At 40.3% G+C, this 13,451-nt stretch overlaps 1 protein-coding gene across 1 annotated transcript in view; it reads left to right on the top strand.

The window, feature by feature from the left end:
• The window catches only part of ITGA4 (integrin subunit alpha 4), a 76,030-nt gene that overhangs the window by 57,882 nt on the left and 4,697 nt on the right, over positions 1-13,451 (top strand). The window contains exons 18-23 of the mRNA XM_006760690.2: positions 6,788-6,938; positions 8,163-8,258; positions 8,884-8,963; positions 9,317-9,406; positions 11,219-11,309; positions 13,106-13,213. Of these exons, the coding sequence (XP_006760753.1) occupies positions 6,788-6,938; positions 8,163-8,258; positions 8,884-8,963; positions 9,317-9,406; positions 11,219-11,309; positions 13,106-13,213 (616 nt within the window). The remainder of the gene's footprint in view (positions 1-6,787; positions 6,939-8,162; positions 8,259-8,883; positions 8,964-9,316; positions 9,407-11,218; positions 11,310-13,105; positions 13,214-13,451) is intronic.

Below are 13,451 nucleotides of genomic sequence, written 5' to 3'. Positions count from 1 at the left end.
CAATAAGCTATTATATTATGGTTTGCATCATTAATTTGAAATGATACTATTTCTTAACATCTAAATATTGAGTCCATTATAATTTTAAATGGCAGGCAACTGAGGGTACAGCCATGTTCCTCAAGCTGTGGCCTTTGAGTCACTTTTACAAGAATCACTTAGAAATGCAGGTTTCCTAGACCCCCAGACTATCCAAATTAGAAGCTATGGGACCAGGCCAGAAATGTTGTTTATTAAAGGGGCTCCAAGGGTTTCTTAGTATACTAAGATCTGAGAACCAATGTGGTAGTGATGGAGCGTTTCAGGTTTGAAATCAAACCTGGTTCAGGTTCTGTATCTACCCTCTGCTAGCTGTAGAGAAGCCTTTTAAACTCTATAAACCTCTTTCTTTCTTGATAAGGAGGTAAAATAGTCCCTACTCTGTGAAAGGTGTTTTAAAGATAAATAATGCAGAAATGCAGGCCCAAGTGCATAGCACAAAACCTGCTATGCATGAAGCTTTCATAAAAGTTATTTTTGATAAATTACGGTTAGAATACTTATAGATTATAATAAAGTTTTAGTTTGGCCATAAAATGGAATGTTGCCATTGAAGTCTAAACATTTTCTGTATATATATATACTAGTTATTTGTCCAGAGTTTGTCTCTTATGTCCCCAAAATGCTGTCGACTATGACTGGGTCAGTAGTTTTCAGTTTTATGAGATTTGAAGTGGCAGGATTGCCGGTGTGAACTATAAGCCCTGCATCATTTGCATCAATTAGGAGAGTTCCAGGTGATTTCTACTTGGGAAATGATAACTTATTTAAGAAATTCTCTTATGGAAATTCTTCTAATCAATTTTTTTAGGCCTACGGTAAAAGATTCTGACAAACTGCTTTGCATCTTTAGTAAATTATACTCTATCAGACAAATGGATGCCTGTCTCACTTAGGTGTTCCCTCTCCCTTCTCTGTAATACTAGGCAAATTGTGACCATATGTTCTATGCATTCTCCTGCCCATAACTCTGCTGGCACTAACGGTATTTATGTGCCCCAGAGCTACACACCCGCTTTAGGTAAACGCATTTACTCGGTAAAGTACGTGCGTGGCTGAAGGCTGCAGTAATAGACTGCCAACAGCAAACTAAACAGTGCTTAGTGTTTTCATTAAGTTGAGGCTTCCTCCTGACTGACTAAACTCTCAGGAGAATAAATCATATTCAAGTGGACTTACTGCAAAACGAAGATGAACAAATATGACTATCACAATTACAAATATAACAGCCGGTGTTAGTCATCACAGAGGCAGTTTGAAATCAAGTCCTGCACATAGATTCTGACGTAAATGCTAGTTCTCTTTTGTTCCTCAGTCACGCTTCCCGCACGAGTGAAACAATGGCTTTCCCATCCTTTAGGAATGCCTTTAACTGCAAGGAACAGAATACTTGAGCCATAGGGGCTTTTAAATAAAGGCATTTAATTATTGTAGCAGGGTTAGTGAGCACCTACCAAAACCTGAGCATTCCTGGTTATCTTCCCAGTTCTCTTGGCTTTTCCCTCGCGGTCACTAGATGGCTGCAGCAGCACCCAGGCTCCCAGCAAGAAAAAAAGGGACAAGAGCAAAATTCTGTGTCTTCGTGAGGCTGCCTGTCCAGGAAGGGCAGTGCCTGAGCCGACTTAGTCTGATCAGCCAGACCTGTATCACATACTCAACCCTGGGCCCGTCGTGGCTGGAGGAGAATGGAGTCATTGTGATCAGATTAGTGCGATCATAATTCATTCCCTGAAGGTGAACGAGGGGCTTGTCGTCTGCAGTATCGAGGGAATGCTGCCCAATGCTGGGCCTGTTAACCGCTAAATAGGGCAAGCTGTTGGCTAGACAGCAGACAGTTGTCAACATCAGCCATGATGCTGTTAGCCCCTGAAATAGCTAGTCTAACAAACGTGTCCATTTTTGAAATGGAGAGAGTAGGAATATACAGGGTGGGCAAAAGTAGGTCTACAGTTGTTCGTATAGAAAAAGGCATGCAGGATATGACTGTTACAATAGCTTTATTAGCTCTGTGTTTCATGTACTCCCAACTGTAAGCCTACTTTTATCCACCCGTGTGCCTCACAGAGGTTGGGGAAGATGAATTATATGCTTTGTACACGAAAACATGCTATTTCCTAGTTCAATCTTCTAATCCAGTGCAGCCAGCTGTACTCCTCTAGACTTCAATGAATTTGCCTTTATTCAATAAAATCTTCTTAAATGTTGGGTAACTGATATATTCCAGTAAACAAGAATTTTTTAGTATTTTCCCCCCTGAAGTCAGTAGTAAAATTTTAAAAAATAGTTGTCTTTACTTGGACCTGCAAGCCACCTGCAGCAGGCTACATGTTGTCAAGTAAGTGACTCATGCATCTTGACACAGGTACATATCAGCTTACATTACACTTTATCCTACCATCTTAAAAAAAGTTAGCCGGGAAGGCACTAATGTGTGTTATCTAGGCAAAGTACATTCATTAGACTAAGACTTGGGGAGCATTTCTTGCAAAATAAAACAGTGTCATTCGCTCAAGAAAAACATAGTGCTTGGTGCTAAAATACATCGTTTTTCTATTTTTCCTCTCTCGCTTATTAAGTTGTGATTCCCCATGTACACAGTACCTTGATTTGTTTAAATTCCATGGATTCTAGGCTGCTTGGTAAATTTCAAGTCTGCATTATGCGTGTTCTAATGAAAAATGAACTCCGATGTCTGGAGAGCGCTCTGGTGCAGCCTTGTCGCGCTTGCAGATGCGCACCTGGTCCTTTGTCATGTCTCCCACACAAAGCTGGTGGGTATCATTCCGACGGCACCTTGTTAATGAATCAAGATACAATATGATGTATATTTTAACAAAAAGAGTAGAATCGTAATTATGACTATGTGACAAAATAGCTTAAAAATGGAAACTAACCCAGGAGTCTGGCTGCTGAAATGTGAACATTGTGTTTCTCTTTAATTTGCTGTTGTCTGGGAACCTGGCTGTTTATGCAAGGCTTTCACCTTCTGTTGCTTGTCGAAGTGCCAACTCCTTTCCCAAAGGTGTTCAGTGACTAATGCTTTGGTTACGTGCCAGAATATTTTACAAACGTCTATTTCTAGGCAGCTCTTCTTCAAGTCTTAATTAAACTTGAATGTCAAGCTGAAGTTCACTTTTAGAACCTGCTAGGCTCCTTCCGTTGTAACGTGATTAGAGAACAGTGGGGGGAATGCAGGGCGGCCACGTTCCTGCGCATTTCTTCCCTGCCGGTTAGCACGGTGCCACCAAGCAGATGCGCGCTTATGTAACACAGTTTACCACACAGGACCGGGTGAATCACCGCCCTTCTCTAAAACACGCCATCACGGAGTCAGATTGTTCCACCCTGAAAGGGTTTAGAATGACGGCTTTGTTAGTCATTGCACATCCTTCCCGAAATGTCCAGCTTCTCGGACCCAGGGGTTCAGGAGCTGGAGAGGCTGCATGAGGGCACCTTCCTCGTTCCTTTCTCCTCGATGCCTCCAGGACCAGCCAAGGAACTGTGAGGCCTAGAGAGGCATTTTCGCTAATTCTGTATCCCAGGCTGTTGGAAGTGAGCCTCTATGGTTGTCAGAATAACACAGAATAGATTTTAAGCACAGTGATATTATTTTGGATGCTTATTAATTACACTTAACCATCAGACTGCTCTATGGCAGAAGCTGGCACACTTTTTCCGTAAAGGGACAGATAGTGACTGTTTTAGGCTTTGTGGGACGGAGATCTCGCTCAGCTACTCAACTCTGCTGGCATCCGTCGTGTAAAAGCGGCCACAGATGAACGAGCGTGGCTGTGTTCCACGGAGCCGCTATTTACAGAACCAGGCAGAGGTCTGAACTGGGCCTTCTGGCAGCAGTTTCTGAACCCCTGCTCTATAGTATGCTTGCTTTTTATATGAGAGTTCTGTAGTGTGTCTTTATTTTTGGTTACTTAAATATAGTTCCTTATGGTATATTTTGTTATTTAAACACAGTTAGTATAATTTAAGCTGGTTGCTAAAATAAGCCAAGATGTAGCATTTTAAGGAATTAATTCTGGTTTACAAACCATAAGGGTCTGCTCTTAGAGAGACCCAACAGAATTACATAGATATGTTCACCAAGAGACTGTAATCGAGCCAAACTAGAAATTGCCAGGTAGTTGACTGGATAAATACAATGTGAATGGATAAGTAAAACGTTGTATATTTACAAAATGGAATGTATATATAACAGAGGCCCGGTGCACAAAAGTTGTGCACTCGGGTGGGTCCCTCAGCCCGGCCTGTGCCCTCTTGCAGTCTGGGGCCCTTCGGGGGCCCCTTCCCCTGGCTGCTGGCACCAGTTTTCCTCCGGCGCCCGGAACCCAGGCCTTCACTCTTTGCCGGGAGGGGCTTATCTCTTCCAATGCCCCGCTTGGGCCCCGGGGGCGTGGCAGAGGCCAGCGTTGGGGGCTTCCCTCTTTGCTCTTCACTCGCCATGCCGGCCTTCGCTTCCCTCTTTGCTCTTCACTCGCCATGCTGGCCTTCGCTTCCCTCTTTGCTCTTCACTCGCCATGCCGGCCTTCGCTTGCTGCTCCTGCCTGGGGCCAGCCAGCTTCTCTCCATTGCTTGGCGCCTACATATGCAAATTAACTGCCATCTTTGTTGGCAGTTAATTTACATATTGCCCTGATTAGCCAATGGGAAGCATAGCGAAGGTATGGTCAATTACCCGTTTTCTTTTATTAGATAGGATATATATATATATATATACATATATATAATCAATGAGAATAAACAATTCACAAGTCAATGTAGATTAATTTTACAAACTTTTAAGTAAAGAAGGCCTGATTATTTAAATTTTGAGTGAAGAAAAATTACATACTTTATGAATTCACTGATGTGACATATAAAAGTGGGCAAAGCCAGTCTGCACTGGTAAAACAAGGCAGTAGGTGGGGGAAGTAACTGGAGGGAAGTGCTTATATCTGATGGGACTGGTAATACCTTTCTCTTGGTCTGTGTGCTGGTTTCATGTCTGTATTTAGTCTGTAAAAATTAATTGGGCTGCAACCTGGAATATGTGCATTTTGCTATGTGTATGTTCTACTTTGATAAGTTTAAAACAGGAAAAAATCAAGATAAGAGGGGAAGACCTTTTACTAGTAGGTATTAAGTAAACGGTTCCATTTCTTAGAGTTATAGTAAAGGTATAAAAGTGGAGAAATGTGCCCCAAATTACAATTTTGTTTTCATTCTGAAGTTCATGGGAATTAATAATTAACTCCTCAAAACTTTACACTTTAGTATTGATGCTGCCATTAATTTCTTGGTCAATTGAGTAGTTGTGAGTGCAGGGTACAGGTCACATGAATGTTGCATAGAAGATGCTTACTTTCTTAAGGAAACTTTCTAAACTTTAAAGTGCTAAGTGAATGTTTTACCTTTTGTGTAGTTATGATTATTGTCATCTGGTCTCTTGCTTTGGGTCACACCCTTCCCTGGTTGAACTACTACTTCTAAATTCTTGGATATCTAGGAACATCTGTCTTTAAGGAAAGCTTATAGAATCATAGTGTAGCAAACGTCTTCTTTAGCATTCAGCTCTTCTCAGTCTCTCATTGGTAAAGAGAATGGGCTGTGTAAGCGAAGAGATTTGCATTTGCTTTGAAACTTTTTAGCTATGAGAGACTTTGAATAAGTTCTTTAAGCCTCCAGTTCCTCATCTATAAATGTGTTGCTCTGAGGATTCCATGGACCACATTTTCAATCAATACTAGTTATTATTACAGGTGACGTGATTGAAGCTTAAAAATGTTAATTACACCACCCCTCCTCCAGAAGAACGGGGGCCAGAGCCAGAAATTGATCTCGCTCACGTGTCTAGATTTGGGGCAATCTTCTCTTTCCAGTTCACAGCACAGTGAAGCACTTCTACACGTCTGTTAATTTGGTCTCATTATCCACAGAGGTGACCAGCCTGTCTTATGAAATGGATTCTACTCTACAGATCTCAGTTGGATTCACGTGCTGAGAACAGCCGTCCTTTCTCATGCCGTGCTCACTCCCACCAAAACATGTTGTATTTTGGTGGCAATACTCTCTGTTCTCCTTTTCTTCCAGTTACCTCCATCCCCCCCTTTGGTTTGGGCAGCAGCTAATTCAATATGTCTATTCAAGAATAAAGAAAGATAGGAAAAACATACTTTGCTTTTAGAAATATGTTGCACAATAATGAGGAAAATGTGTTAAAAGTATAGAACCAAGAAGTTAAGCAGAAATGAAGTATTAATGAGTGAGGAAGCTCAGAGGGAAGACAGGGGAGGTGGGTGGGTGGGAGGTAATCAACCAAAGACTTTGTATGCATATATGCATAACCCATGGACACAGACAATAGGATCAGGAAGGCCTGGGGCAGGCTGGGCTGGAGGAGGTCAATGGGGGGGAGTGGGCAAGACAGAAGGGGGACATATGTAATACTTTCAACAATAAAGATTTATTTTAAAAAAAAGAAACAGCCAATGAAGGCAAAAAAAAAAAAGTATAACAGAAAGCAGACTAGTTTAATTATAACTAGTTAAGAAACTTTTCTCCAGTGATACATGACCAAATTTATTTGAACTAAGGGAAATTGAGTTCTTTTAAAAATAGATTTGCAGCTACTTGCATGTAATCATTTCCCTCTGATTGTTTTTTTCAAATTAGTATTTTATGTTTGGGATAAATAAATGAAGAGATGGGATTTTTATTTCCAAATTAGAACTAAATAATAGTACTTAATTTTTAGGCCATACGAAAATAAAACCCATCTCACTGTTGGAAGTATGAAGACATTAATGTTGAATGTGTCCTTGTTTAATGCTGGAGATGATGCATATGAAACAACTCTGCATATCAAACTACCCACTGGTCTTTACCTCGTTAAGATTTTAGATCTGGTAAGTATTGAAAACCACAGTAGCATGATACTCCATGATATTTTGCTTAGTTTTTCAAAGATGTAAATGGTATAAATCACTTCATCAATTTGAGGTCTAAATCTCTGGCATTTCTTTAGACATCCCCTTTGGCTTCCAGTAATTTTAAGACTTTCTCATGCCCCTGATCTAAATGACAAGTTCCTTGGAATCCGAGATCAAAAAAGTCAGCCTCCTGCTTCCCAGAAACAATGGCCTACTTATCCAAGCCATTGCTTTTCTCACTAGTCCATCTTCCTGGTGCTTGATGCTGCTGCTCTTGGTTGGATTCCTGCACAAGCAATGTTGGTCCTCCCTGCTGGACTCCCAGTCACCCCTCTGCATTTGAAGCTCATACACCCAGTCTTGTTCCCAAAGGACCTCTAAACATGCCGCAAATCCAAAATTCTGGTGTTGACCAGATTTTAGGCAAGTTTTTCCTTCCCTGAAAGGGTTCAAAGCACCTGGAGATCTTTTCTTACCTCCATGCCTCAGTTGTGAGCATTTAAATCCACTAGTGAGTATTAATAAGGTTGAATTTCAAAGACAAAAACCTCAACTTCTTTCTCCTTTGATGCTTCCCTCTTCCTTAGCAAACTTACTCAGATCTTATCCAGAGACCATTTCCTCACATTAAGGGCATTTTAAGAGGCCTTTGACCTCTCACAAAAAATCTATTCCCCATCTCCCTAAGGCGTTAAGAGCTTGTTTGCACCTGTAAGAGGGAAAACTCAAATATTCAGGGAAATACATATCTGTACAAATACATACAGAGATGTATATCTCCCTGGAATATTGGGATATGTGTGTGTATTTATACTACGATGATTCCAGGTATTGCATTATATACCTTTAACATGTTCTCACATCCCACACAGAAGAGGGATGTGAAACACAGACCTTATGATTCCTTGCCTTGTGATTTTACAAGGGACTGGGCCTTGAATTAAATAGGGATACACAAACCTGGATGAAAGTCTCAAGTCCAGAAATTATTCTGTGGAGAATTTACATGAATGATAGAATTAACCTAGACACATATGTACATATTATATCATTTGATTACATTTCTGTTTATTCCAAATATAGTTGTCTAGGAAAGTAAATTCTTTGGGGATGTTTTTTCAAAAGCCATCCTTAAACATGGGTTACAAACTTCTTGTTCCCTTTTCTACCTAAACCAACTGATTTTGTTTGTTTATTTAGGAAGAGAAGCAAATAAACTGTGACGTAACGGACAGCTCTGGCATAGTAAAAATTGACTGTAATGTTGGTTATATATTTGTAGATCATCTCTCAAGGGTAAGCATTTAGCATTTATAATTTTTAATACAAAAATTTTTCTATTTTTTTCATGTTTATGATGCATACAAATATATAATTTATTATTATTTGCTTAGGGTAAATAGCTAAGTGATAAAACCAAAACAAACTGGGCTTGAGACCTTTGAGATTGTGTTTATAGTCTTGGCAATGTTCACTGTAAAAGGTGGGGAGCACGTGAATGTGTCGATCAGAATCCTGCTCCCGTGTCACTCCTCCCCAACACTCCCCCCGCCACGCCCCAGGTGGTCCTATCTGCCAGGCATGTTACCTCTGCTATACAGAGAGGTGTTTCTGGCAAGAGTCCCCTCTCAAGTTGTTAAAGCATCTCTGATTCTGTCCGTCTGGACCTGCCCGTCTTTACATTCGGATAGGGCTTTGTCTCTGAATATCACTTGTGGAAATGCTGGTGCTTTCAAGTCGCCACAAACCCCAACAGCTTCCCTGTAGCTCGCTGTCCAAATGGGGGGTAGCCTGTGTTTCTAGAACATCGTTTAGACAGCTGGGCATCCCACAGGGTATAAACTATTAAGAAACATTCAAGTTCAGATGATCAATATGTATGAGATTGTTCTTTAAATGCGCTTTCCTTCTCTGTGTGCAGGTAGACGTGAGCTTCCTGCTGGATGCAAGCTCCCTGAGCAGAGCAGAAGAGGATCTCAACATCACAGTGCACGCCGCCTGGTGGGTCTCACTGTGAGAAATGATAGTGCGGAAGGAAACAGACCCCTGACATTTTGGGGAGGGGACCTTCGGGAAACCATTGTCTGCAGGAGAAAACTTCCCTTACGTGATCTAAGACACAAACCTTTAACCAGGATAGGAGGAATAAAACAGTGTGAATAATGAAAGCAAATTTCTGCCAACCCAGTCATAAAAATGTCTGTCACATCCACTTTTATCCCCACTCCCCAAAACGCATTATTTAAACCCACCTCCAAGTTTATAAGGTATCTGTGGTATATAACTAGTTCTCACTGAAGATGGCGTTTGTGCCGGATGCATTCTAACAGGGCATTTTCTGTTTGTTTCTGTAGCAAAAACGAAGGGGAGATGGACCATCTGAAGCATAACAAAGTGACTTTGGTGGTACCTCTGAGGTATGAAGTCATGCTCACTGTGCACGGGTAAGTAGATACTGAGGCCTCCTCTAGAGAGGAGAGCTCATTTTAAATCTTGTAGCTGTGCCCTTTATTAGTCTAAACCATATTTAAAAAGACTTCTTAAAGATTCGATGCTGTTTCTCTCTCTTAACAATTACCGCAGTATTGTAGTCCCTTGCCCAGCTGTTCCTTATTTTACCCCATCATATAAATGCCACTGAGCCCACCTCACATGAGTGCCCAGCTAGAGGGGATTTCTTGCTGGAAGGGCCTGGCCAACCTTGCACGGGGCGTGTCTGAAGGTCCCCAGGGCAGGCCCGGCCACTGGGAGTTGTGCAGTGCACAGTTTGCTTGATCATACTCAGTGGCTGTGGCAAGTGTGAAGTTTCAAGAATCTTGGGCTTGACCAAACGACTACTCTCTAGAACCTGTGTAGGAGAGAGCTGTCTGCAGCTCTTTTCCGCTCTTAATAACTGAATCAGAGTTCCTCACCCACAGCCCCAGAGTCAATAGTCACTGATTCCTCATAATTTTAGTAATTGTTTATGGTTCTGACTCTGATGCAAGGAAGACATGTATGAAGAAAGAATGAAAGGAGTCTTAAGAAAACCTTTAATGATTTTATTGGAAATTATTTAAGCTATTAATCTTTGTTTAAAAATACATTTTAAGCAATTGAAGATAAATACAAAATGGACAAGTGAGTTTTTCTTGTTGCTCTAAATATAAACCATCCCCAATAACTTTTAGCCACCCATAGGATGGCATAGAATTATGTAAAAATAAACATATCAGTGTCGGAAACTGATGAAATAGGGTAACAGGTTTGTGAAATATAAAAAGCAGGGGGATAAAGGCAGCCGTTTGAGGGAGATGAGGACCTAGAAAGTCAGTGGGAAGCAAAGAGAAGCAGTTGCGCATTTCTTGGTTTTGAATGGTGTCTTGCCTGCTCTCCTTCATTTTCCTGTAATGAGCATCCTCCCTTTTTTTTCATTATCCACATCTTATTATTTTGAGCAAGAACTATTCTGCAACTATTACGCTGCCTACTCTACATTTGAATATTTCTAATTTCTTTCCTGTGTAATGGGTCCCTAATTTGCATTGCATCATATCAGCTGCCAAATATAAGCACCTTGTGAAGTCAGGATTTCCCTAGAAAAGTATTTCTTAAAGTTCACTACTGACCATACATATGTATAATCACAGGTAAGAGAGTAACAACTTTGTGTTCTAACAAAAATTTTACCATATTTATTGCTGCTCAAATTGTTCCCCAGATCTGGGTTCACTACAAATAGCCAGTAGGAATTAGGAGATGGGAAGAAATAACTCAAAAAATAGGTAAGGAAGATTGAAGTATAGGTTACATATTGAAGTCATAGGGAAAGGCTAAGAATTTATATCATATTTGCCAGATTTATGTAAGTCAGTAGAATGAGCCATAGTGTTGGAAAGAGATACTGTCACCCAAGTCAGAGCACATGGCTTTCTAATTTCATTAACATCTTTACTAAAATGACTATCATACCAAGAAACCGAAAGTATTTGTGCTAAAGAAAGTGCCTATTGTCTAAATTATAGCATATTTAAGGGATACGCTGTAATCCAAACTGTAGAGGAAGACTGTTTATAACATCTCATCAAAAGAAAGACCACTAACCAAGTTCGAGTAGACCGTACAAATCTTGAGTAGGGCCATGTGCCTTATGAATATTGGCCTCCTTGCACCTAGCACACCCTGGCACCTGGCACACATCCCATATATACTTCATAAATCAATGAATGAGACTGTAACACTGAAAAACACACTAAATTTGAATTTGTTTCTATTAGGTTTATAAATCCAACTTCATTTGTGTATGGATCAAAGGAGGACCATGAGCCCGAAACGTGCATCACAGAGAAAATGAACCTCACTTTCCACGTAAGAAAAGTTGGTTGTGTTGATGTTTGTAACAAACTGAAAGACTGTGACTGGTGCATTGCTCGAGAGGACGTCGTATCCCTGTGATGTCCCTCAGCCTTGGGCCAGCACACTTTGGTTAGGATAAGGAAGGAGCTGGCACGTGGGTACCCATGCCCTTTCCTCCCACTGTTCTTGTCCCTCTTACTCAAGCCCACATCTCCTTACGGTACAGGTGGGAATGAGCTAGTAGGAACAGAGGTAACACTTGAAACTAGCAAAGTTATGGGAGGAAGAGAATCTGCTAGAGGTGCCTAGAAGAAAAACAAAACAAAACAGGATAGGCCAAGGGAAGGCATGTTTAGGGTGCAAATCAGTGAACTCTCATCTTAGTTGAAGCATTTAAAAGCCCTAAAATGACCAAGTCAAGTCAACTCCATTTAAGGTCTGCTGGGTCAGCCTTTCAAGCCATTGATAGGTTACCTGTAGCAAGCGATGCCTCATTTATTCAATAATCTTTTTAAAAAGTATAGTGTCATTTTCCAGAAATATTAGTATACTAATATAAAGACAACTTAAAATGTTTATTTACTATCAACTGATATTTTTGGTGCATCATGGATGTTGATGATTAGTAAATAATTGGAGATAATGTCCACAAAAGTATTTTTTGAACCAAAAGTACTGCCCAAATATCCTTAGAGCTATGTAACAATCTATGGGGTGTGAATCTGGATTTCGGTACATCATGATAGTTGGTAAGGCAATGCTTTTCAAAATGTGCATCAGAATCACCTGGAGTGCTTGTCCAAAATGCAAATTCCTGGGCCCTGCCCCAGATCTGTGGAAGAAGAATGACCTTGAAATCCTATTGAGTCTACATACAGTTGTTTTTGTTATACTAGCACACAGCAGTAGTGAAAAAATTTAGCCCTCTATTTTGAAGTCCTGTAGGTTTGGTGAGTATTTATATCATACGCATTCGAAACAGTATTGCAAGTCTGTGAGTCATGCTGTTTCATCCAGGTATTGTGGTACATCTCATTTCTGACTTTGTATTGGTGTTATAGTGAAGCTCTCAGGAGGCAATATTTTGGCCCAATTTCCTTTTATAGGGATCTGCAATCCCCAGATTTCTCAGCAATAATGAAATATCACTCCCTTATGCATTATTCTTTAAACACCTATTGAATTTTTTCTAAAACCGAATAACCTACCCCTTTGTGGTTTTCTGAGTGTATCAGCACTATAATAATCCTGAATTAAATTTACATTTTATGCACTTACTGCTGACATCCCCTCTGCACAGAGTGGTTTGTGAAAACATCATAGGATTTAAATTAGAATACCTGGGTTTTGTCCCAATTCTTTTCATTTTTATCTTGGGCGCATCATTGACTAACACCTCTTAGCATTTTTTTTTTGAGCTGGCAAATAATTAAATGTTGCCCCATCTGATGGGATAGTGATGAGGACCAATTGGTCATGGCATTTTAGATACAGAATGTGCCATACAAATGTACACTGTTGATGTCTCTTTTTTTAGACTACAATAAAACATCTGCCTGGACATTCTGTCCTAATTAATAGCAAAAGGAGAGAGCTGGGAGTAAAGACTAAAGGTTGTACTTCTTAGCAAATTTTTTTAAGTTCTCGCTGTCAACATTCTGTCTCCCTTTGTGGTGTAGCTGCCAACTACAAATCTCCACCACTAGAAATGTTTCATGAAACAGATGGGCTCGCCTAAGAGCTCATTTATATCTGTACTTACATTTATGAAAACATTTAACAGTTTCATTTTTTTTCCTTCTTACCAGGTTATCAACACAGGCCCTAGCATGGCTCCAAATGTTAGTGTGGAAATAATGGTCCCAAATTCTTTTATCCCCCAAACTAATAAGTTGTTCAACATTTTGGATGTCCAGGTAAAAATCTGTTCCCTCCTTTATTGTAAGTAATACTACTGAAATGGAAATGTCTGTTAACTTCAATCACACTCTCAGCTATAAATTCACCCTGCATTCATTGAGTACACCTTGAGTATTATACATTGCATTAGAACCTCTGCATTTGACATATACAATGCCGGGAGCCGGTCCATCCTTGCTGTTTCAAGGGACCTGGCATATATGGCATACTGTTCTTAATATATTTGCTCACCTT

The sequence above is a fragment of the Myotis davidii genome, unplaced genomic scaffold (genome assembly GCF_000327345.1).
Source record: "Myotis davidii unplaced genomic scaffold, ASM32734v1 scaffold370, whole genome shotgun sequence".
Classification (NCBI taxonomy): Eukaryota; Metazoa; Chordata; class Mammalia; order Chiroptera; family Vespertilionidae; genus Myotis; species Myotis davidii.
Note: the sequence above shows the minus strand (reverse complement) of the source record. Positions and strands in the feature narration are given on the sequence as shown.